At 35.4% G+C, this 9,136-nt stretch overlaps 2 protein-coding genes across 2 annotated transcripts; one reads left to right on the forward strand and one right to left on the reverse strand.

Annotated features, from left to right (window-relative positions):
- Positions 1 to 4,711: 4,711 nt before the first annotated feature.
- Positions 4,712 to 5,047, reverse strand: LOC110891113. Its single transcript, XM_022138774.1, has one exon. It carries the CDS (start codon positions 5,045 to 5,047, stop codon positions 4,712 to 4,714), a length of 336 nt encoding a protein of 111 aa, XP_021994466.1.
- A 2,222-nt stretch (positions 5,048 to 7,269) lies between these two features.
- LOC110916435 (pelargonidin 3-O-(6-caffeoylglucoside) 5-O-(6-O-malonylglucoside) 4'''-malonyltransferase) lies at positions 7,270 to 8,731 on the forward strand. The gene has a single exon (XM_022161179.2). The coding sequence runs from the start codon at positions 7,305 to 7,307 to the stop codon at positions 8,592 to 8,594; it is 1,290 nt and encodes a 429-aa protein (XP_022016871.1). The 5' UTR covers positions 7,270 to 7,304; the 3' UTR covers positions 8,595 to 8,731.
- The last annotated feature ends 405 nt before the right edge of the window (positions 8,732 to 9,136 follow it).

The raw sequence follows: 9,136 nt of genomic DNA on the forward strand, positions 1-9,136 counted from the left end.
TATTTTAGAGGATTTTATACCATCCAAATATAACGGGTCGGGTCATTATATGGGGCTTCATTGAGTAAAAAAAAACCCAGTAGTTTTCCCGCCAAAAGCTAATCTAGGAAGCCCTAATATTGTGCCAAGTGTCCCAATTTTTTTTTGTTTATTATATATAATAGATTTGTTTAATAAATTTCTTTTAATATTAATATTAATTAATAACCAATATATAGATATCACTTATTTTTATCTAAAATTAATAAATAACTTCAATTTTTCAATTTAGAACCTTTGTTTTTTTTTAACCCAAAGTTTTTCATCTTTTGCAATTTAATCCCAAATCTTTTTTATTTTCAATTTTGGTCCACCAAACTTTTCATCTTTCCCAACTTTTTCGTTTCATTCTAAATTTTGTGAGTTAACGTACCGCAACGTGCGTGTGGGGTTCAACATTTTTTCATATATTTTTTTCCCATTTGACTGGCCCGTTGCGTCACATCTATTTTCTGCATCTGACAAGTTCGTCCAACACGCGTGTCCTGGATGGACTTAGTTATTTTTTTTATGTTTTACGTTTTGGTTTAATTTCTCAGCAACGAGCGTGCGTGATTCAAAGATTTTATGTCTGCTTTTCACTCGGCGTTATTTTTTCCCGTTTTTAATTTATTTTGTTTTTAAGAGCTTTTCCGGTGTTGATGGTCGCTGACAATTGTATAGTATTGCTACTACTTAATACAGTTTTATTACAATCGCTGCAACGCAAGGGCTTAATACTAGTATTATAATATATAATAAAATTAACTTATTTTAATAATTAATACTAATGGTACTTTGTTAATTTTATATAGATTTAATTGAGAAACTTAACCCAAGTTAGTGACAAAGACTATACAAGTGCCAAAATTACAATGACAGAGTTCAATCAAGCAATCAACTCTTCATTAAATTTAAGAAAAAGTTTATAATAGTGATAAGGGGGCAGGTTTGGTTTGAATCAACTTTTTCATAAAGATGAACTAGAAATAATTGGTGACTACATTATATAAAAATACTAAGATGGTTAAATGATAGGTGACTACCTTATATAAGAATACTAACATGGTTATCACGAGGGTATATATTTTGTAATAAAAAGTATAATAGATTATATATAGATAAACATAATTATTATAATGGTCGTTACGAGTTTGCTTAGTTTTATTAACTTGTATTTTTTATAAGTAGAACTAGCTATTGTAAATGATGAACTGTATCATCGAAACAACTAGATCGGTCATGATTGTCCTTCGGTTTTACCAACTATTTTTTTTTTTAAATTAGTATTTTTTCATCCTTTGAAGTTTTCTAATCAAACGGGAGATGATGGCTTAATTTCGATTTTAGGTGGCTGACTTGTATTTTCATCATCACAAAATCTATAACTTCTGTTTACTATGGTACTAAAACCCTCAAAAGTCATAAAGAAGGACAATTTTCTATCACAAATACCACTAAATTACAAGTTTTTTTTTGTACATGATGGTAAATATATAAAACGAGTTAACGTCATCCCGCGTATTACGACGGGACGTTGATTATGAAAGTTTTAAAGTTTTTGTATCGCTACATAGTGAATGTCTTTTGAAAACAGGAAACAAAAAGTGTGTTGTAAATTGGAAAGCACATCCGAAATAGGGATGGCAAAAAAGCCCAAGCTCGACGGGTATACCCGAAACCCGAAACATACGGGCCGGCTATACCCGAAGCCCAATGGGTATGGGCCGGATACGGGCTTAAAAATAGAAAAAAATCGGGTATGGGTACGGGTATGGGTATGGGATTTAGTGATACCCGCCCGATACCCGGCCCATTTACCCGAATAGTAACCGAAAGTATCATATTATAGATTTCCATATATAAAAACTTAGTACTTGTACTTATTATCTTCTCTATAGTCATATGTGGCTATGTATTTGACAAGTGTTTAGTGAACATATAACTTATTTTTGAGCATGTATATTGGATATGAAAGCTATTACCCTTTATTATGTGAATGTTTTATTCAATTAGATGTTCCTGATACAATTACTTAATTAAGTAATCATTTTAATTTAGTTTAGTATATGTGGTCAGAATATGATATGTAAGTTATTAATCATATTTTCATTTGTTATAGTCGTTAAGATAGTAAATTATATAAACATCAAAGTAAAAATTGCACATTTGTCCTAACGGGTATTTTTAAGAAATTAACGGGTATACCCATTACCCACGGGTATGCCCGATATCCGACGGGTAATTACCCGAAAAATACCCGACGGGTAACGGGCCGGGTATGGGACAAAGAATTACAACCGGACACGGGCCTGGGATTACCAATACCCGACCCAAGCCCGGCCCATTGCCATTCCTAATCCGAAAGAAAGTTGGGTTTTACAATCGTCACTATGCCGGTTATTTTCATGTTTTACTATTTTTTTAATTTTTTTCTATCTGATAAGCCAAAAAAACAAAGCTCTAAGGTAGTGTTTGGTATGCAGGAATGAGAGATGGAATGAAATGAGTGATTACGAGGGAATGAAAAAAAGAGTGTTTGGTTGGTTAATGGAATGGAATCACCCATTCCAAAAGACATTCCATTCCCTCAAAATCATTCCTTCCACCCCCATTTTTTTCCATTCCATCCCCTCTTGCACCATTCATCAACAACACCACAACCCACGACCTTCGCCATAACCCACCACCACCACCACCACCACCCACCACCGACGCTATCGCCGCCACCCGCCACCACCTCACCCCGACAGCCACCGTCGCCGCCGCCACCCACTTGCCACCATTATCACCCACAGTTGCGACCAATCGCCAACGCCACTCGACGCCGCCGTCCACCACCATCGCCGACGCCACCACCACCAACCGCTGCCGCCGCCACCAAGCGCCACCTTTGCTGCCACCCACCACCAATGGCCACCTTGTCGCCACCACCACTCGTCATCACTACCGCACCGCCACTCGCCGCCACCACCACCACCCATCGCCGCTGCCGACACCCACCACCGCCACCTATAACCACCCACAATCCCTACCACCGACCACCACCACCACTCACCGCTAATTTTATTACTCTGTTTTTCTTGCCTACCGAACAATACACAATAATAATTCATTCCATTCACATGGTAACCAAACAAGACATGGAATGGTAATGATCCATTGCATTCCCTCGTCCATTTCCTACCTCGTCAATTCCATTACCCCATACCAAACACACCCTAAGTTTTGCTTTGAACAAAAAGAGCAAAGTGTGTAGCACTGTGCCCGAAAGAATCAAAACCAAAAAAGGATGAAAACCCGAAAGAGTCAAAACCGGATGAAAATGAATATATGATAAATCGGAATTCTTTTTTTTTTTTTTTCTTCAGTTACAAAGAAACTAATACTTAACCTATATTTCGATCCATTCTTAATTATTATTAAATTCAAATACTAATAATGCATAAAAGATGTTTTAACATAAGAATTATTCAATAAAGCTAGCTTTACATACAAAAAAATATCCATATCCTAACTATTTAGGAGTGATCGTTAATTTAAACATAACATCAACAAAATTATAACTATAAGACTTGGCTCGTACAAGAACTAAAATAAACTAAAATTTATCACAATCCAACTATTTAAACTTAAATAAAAAAAAAACAGTTATCAAACAACTAATCCCATTACAATAAAAAATTAACAATCATCTAGATCTTATCAAACAAGAAATAAATATGCAAATAAAAACTAAATAAAACTGAGATTATTATTCATTCACGAAAAGTAGAGTTTAGACCGCGGATCAAACCGTAAATGACAACGCATCAGAGATCTAATCAGCAACGAAAGTCTATAACTTCCACTTTTAGTCAACCGTCGCGGATTGGCATCACCGCCTAGTTCATTAGGAGTAGAGATTGAAAGGTGATTTGGTTTCTCTAGAATTTGAAATATGTTGGAGTGGTGGTATCGGCGCAGAGAAGGCTACAGTTGTCGGCGGACATGAGCTGCAATGTAGTCGCAAGTGATTGGGTGGTGATATTCGAATAGTTTGCAACAGACAAATCGTAAGATCAAAATTTGAGATCCAGCCAAGAGATTTTCATACGGGTTATAGCCACCATGTAAATTTGAACGGTAGATTTATTTGCCAATGATGGACATTGAACACTATATATATTTGTCAATGATGCCCATGTTGTAAATAATAATCAGAGACAAAAGATAATCGAAAAGAGAGACAAAAGATAATCGAAAAGAACTGAACTTTATTGATTTTTATTTCTTGCTTACAAAGCAGAAAAACAAGCCTTTATTTATAGGCTTTACAAGAAAGAATAAAAAAGGAAAGACTTTGATAAATATGGAGATGATCTTGAGGAATCCATAATTTTCTCTAAATTATTTTTTTCCTTTTCTAACACTCCCCCTCAAGTTGAATTATGAGATTTTCAAAATTCAACTTGGCCATTTGGGTTTTGGCATTCGATTTGATTTGGGTTTTTGTTTTGGTTTGGTTTTTGGGTTTTGATTTTTTTCAAAGGGATTTTGGTTTTGGTACCTTTTTGGGTTTTGATTTTTGGTTTGGTTTGGATTTTTTTTAAGCTTTGATTTTTTTTAGCTTTGTTTTTTTTTTTTTTTTTTTTTTTGAGCGGAAACGTTGATGTTTGTTTTTTTTATCTTTTCTTTTATTTTAAAAAGGGAACTAAACATTCTTCTTCCTTATCTTGCCCTTACCTCTGTACTTCTTTTTGCCGAGTTTCAGTTTCTTCTTCAACTTTCTCCCAATAGATTTCAAAGAGTTCGCGGTTTGATTGCCTTCATCCATCTCCACATCTATATCGGCGGTGGGAGTGGCGGTGGAAGCATCCATGGTGGTTGTTTCATCCCGGCGAGTACGAACAGGGAGTTTCGGAGCGTTCATGGCGGCTTCAAGAGCGGCAAGCTTGGCTTCTTCTTTCTTCTCATACAGCGGAGCCACCATTTCCCTTTTAATGGCCCTGAGTCTCTTTTCTCGCTTGCATCTCATTGATTTCACCATTTTGATGCTTCTGTCAGTATGATTGCAAAAAGGGGATTGAAGAATGGAACAAACGAGTACTGTTGGGGTTTGAAGAGATTCTTCGTTGCCGAAGAATGGAACAAACGAGTACTGTTAGGGTTTGAAGAGATTCTTCATTGCCGAAGAATGGAACAAACGGGGAATTGAGAGTGTTCGTGGGATGAGGGTTCATTGAGGACGGGTGTGGCGGCGGAGACGATGTGGGTTTCAAGTTGTCGGGGTGTTTGGCGGTCCGACGCGATGCAGAAAGTAACGGAATTTTGGGTTCGTTGGGGTTTTAAGTTTTGATTTGATTTTGTTTTTTTTTTCTGGTTCGGAGTTGGATTGGCTTGGGTTGATTTGGAATAAACTGTAGTTAGATGGTGCTAGGGTTTTGCTGAACATGGATGGGTGTGGTGGCAGGTTTGATGTTTTTATTTTGGTTGTGATTGATTGTAGAAGATGAGCAAGATGTTTCACGGATCAGAAACTCGGCTCTGATACCATGTTGTAAATGATAATCAGAGACAAAAGATAATCGAAAAGAACTGAACTTTATTGATTTTAATTTCTTGCTTACAAAACAGAAAAAACAAGCCTTTATTTATAGGCTTTACAAGAAAGAATAAAAAAGGAAAGACTTTGATAAATATGGAGATAATCTTGAGGAATCCATAATTTTCTCTAAATTATTTTTTTTCCTTTTCTAACAGCCCAACGGTTTGGCTGTTTCGAAATTCAATTCATTTGGTCGATTGAGAAACCATGTGGAAGAGAACTCTTTGAATTCTTTTTTTATTGTCATTATAGGTTAGGAAACCATGTAGCACGGCTGAACAGAACTCTTTGAGTTCTTTTTCTATTAACATTTAAGTCTATACTTATTTTCTTAATTTAACTGTATTTAACAACTTCAGTTATTAATTTATAATTTGTAATTTAATACCATTGTGTGAAAAAAGACAAATTTATCCTTCAAAAATAATTAATATATGCATTATGTGTTGTATGCTAAACATCTCTACTTAGACCTCTTAATTTTTTAGAAACCCTTGGAGAAATCCTTTATAATATAGTATAGATTTTTTATTGTCATTATAGGTTAGGAAACCATGTAGCACGGCTGAACAGAACTCTTTGAATTCTTTTTCTGTTAACATTTAAGTTTATACTTATTTTCTTAATTTAATTGTATTTAACAACTTCAGTTATTAATTTATAATTAGTAATTTAATACCATTATGTGAAAAAAGACAAATTTATCCTTCAAAAATAATTAATATATGCATTATGTGTTGTATGCTAAGCATCTCTACTTAGACCTTTTAATTTTTTAGAAGCTCTTGGAGAAATGCTTTATAATATAGTATAGATAGCTTGATATGGTTGATAAAGGTTTATAATATGTTAAGTACCCAAAGGTTTTCTTATATGCAGCTTTCTTAGGATGTTCTGAGGCCCAAAATCAACCCGACGATCAAACCATATATAGTGGAAAAAACTGAAAAAAAAAAAACACAAAAAGTAATAACCAGACCGTTACTGGTGTGAAGAACCGGTTAATTTGATGTTCTGTTCACTCTATGAACCACACTCAAACTTTTTGCCTTGTGATTCAAGCAAATTTCTTACATTATGGTCATCGTTTCATTAGCATCAAAGTGGCGTATGCATGTGGTTCTCTATATAAAAGATTATCCAATTTTTTTTCTTTTTAAATAACTCATGGAATTGATTGGAATTAACCAGAAATTATCGGATGTTGCCAGGGCCGGCCCAAGCTAATAGGGCCTCCAACTTAAAAAAAAATATTGTATATGATATTTGGGTTAAGCTGAACTTATCTTTGCACATACAAAAAATATATAAAAATACAAAAAAAAAATTAAGTTAACTTCGCCAACAATAAACCTTTTAGTTTATTTTGCCGGTCCCAAGCCCGGGTAAAAGAAGGTTTTTTTTTCTCAAATAGTGTTTTTTCCGGAAAAAGACCTCGAGTTTTTTGAATTTGCTTTAGGTCACCAAAATAGTTGAGCTGGCTTGGATGTTGCTAGAAGGTCTGCATGATAATTATTAAAAGGAAGGAATGGTTGCAAATCGTCATCATTTTTTATGATAAGGGCATATGCATGTGGCACTTTAAATAAAGAATTATATATCTAATGTTGCTAAAGGTTAGCATGATAGATCATGAAGTATTACGTTATAAATAGCAGGTTACAAGGATGAATGAATACATCAATCATTTATTTCATCAATGGTGATGGCAATGAAGATTGAAAAACAATCCAGCAAATTAATAAAACCCTTTGTTCAAACTCCTCCTACACAATCTCACTACAAGTTGGGCTTCATCGACGAGTTAGCTCCTGCCCATGATACTGGCATCGTTCTGTTCTTTGCCGCTAATAGCAATCACAACCCCAACTTTGTTGCCCGACTTGAAAAATCGCTTGGAAAAACCTTAACACGACTCTACCCTCTTGCGGGTAGATACGTTGAAGAAACTCATAGTGTTGATTGCAAAGACCAAGGTGCTGAGTTTATACACGCCAAAGTTAATATCAAACTTCAAGATTTTCTTGTCTCCGAAGAAAACGTTAAGTTTACTGACGAATTCATTCCATCCAAGATAGGGGTTGCTCGTCAACAAAGTGACCCGTTACTTGCAACTCAAGTAACCACCTTTGAATGTGGAGGTGTGGCAATTGGTGCAAGTGCTACACACAAGATTGTTGATGCTTCCACTCTATGCACATTTGTAAACGAATGGGCTGTTACAAATCGAGAAGAAAATGAGATTGAATTCAAAGGGCCTGGTTTCAATTCATCCATATTGTTTCCTAGTCGTGGTTTAAGCTCTATACCATTTCCATTTATAAACATTGAGATGTTAAACAAGTATACAAAAAAGAAACTTTCATTCAGTGGGAGTGCAATATCAAAGATGAAAGCAAAGTGTTCAAATAGCACCCGCCAACGGTCAAAGGTACAATTGGTATCAGCAATCATTTGGAAAACTTTCATGGGTGTTGATCTAGCAATACACAATCATCAAAGACATTCCATACACATTCAGGCAGTAAGCTTGAGGGGGAAAATGGCATCCTCAATACCCAAAACTTCTTGTGGGAATCTTTGTGGGGCATGTACCACAGAATGTACAACTCTTGAAAGAACTGAAGAACTGGCAGACCGTTTAACTGATTCTGTCAAGAAAACTGTAACTAAGTACTCGAAGGAGCGCCATGACTGCGAAGAAGGACAAGCGATGGTTTTGAATTTAATAATGTCAAGCATGGACAATATTAGTGAATCTACTAATGTTGTCTTCACAACTAGTTGGTGTAAGTTTCCTTTTTATGAAGCTGACTTTGGTTTCGGAAAACCTACTTGGGTTGCCCCTGGTATCGTACCGGTTCACCAAATGACGTATATGATCGATGACGCTGAAGGTACTGGAGTAGAAGCATATGTCTATCTTGAAGTTAAAGATGTGCCTTATTTCGAAGAAGCTCTAGAACATGCTATTGCTTTCGGAGCATAAAGTTTCTAGATTATAAAGATGTGTCTTTCGTTTCTTTGTATCTATAATCTGTTTATGTGGCTTGTTATATTGATATATTGGGCCTTACCCATGTTTTATATGGTGTAATAGCAAGTTTGTTTCAGTATTTAACCTAACCGCACCTATCCTAGCGTATTTTCCTTGCACCTTTTTCATAAGACACCCTAAGAAAAAATTGCTATTATACAAGTCAATATACCAGGTTTAAACATATTGGATTAATAACATCATAAATAAGATATGGAGTGGGAAGAGTCGCACAAACTAGTGAGACTCTTGAAAGAACAAATTAGAATTCACTTGAAAACAAGCACAGGTAATAGCCACGTACTATTTTAAAAGGGTAAATTACACTTTTCGTCCTTTATGTTTGTACCGGATTGCAACGGATAGCCTTTAGCTTCAATAATTACAATCACAATCCTTTATTTCGAAAACTGGTTACATCTTTCGTCCTTTAGTACTAACTAGGTTAAAATTTTAAGTTAAATCAGAACATGTCCATTGCACATTAGGGTAAA

Source organism: Helianthus annuus, chromosome 2 (assembly GCF_002127325.2).
Source record: "Helianthus annuus cultivar XRQ/B chromosome 2, HanXRQr2.0-SUNRISE, whole genome shotgun sequence".
Taxonomy (NCBI): Eukaryota; Viridiplantae; Streptophyta; class Magnoliopsida; order Asterales; family Asteraceae; genus Helianthus; species Helianthus annuus.

Coding starts and splice junctions, on each gene's coding strand:
- LOC110891113 (XM_022138774.1), bottom strand. CDS start 5,047: ATGGTGAAATCAATGAGATGCAAGCGAGAAAAGAGACTCAGGGCCATT.
- LOC110916435 (XM_022161179.2), top strand. CDS start 7,305: ATGGTGATGGCAATGAAGATTGAAAAACAATCCAGCAAATTAATAAAA.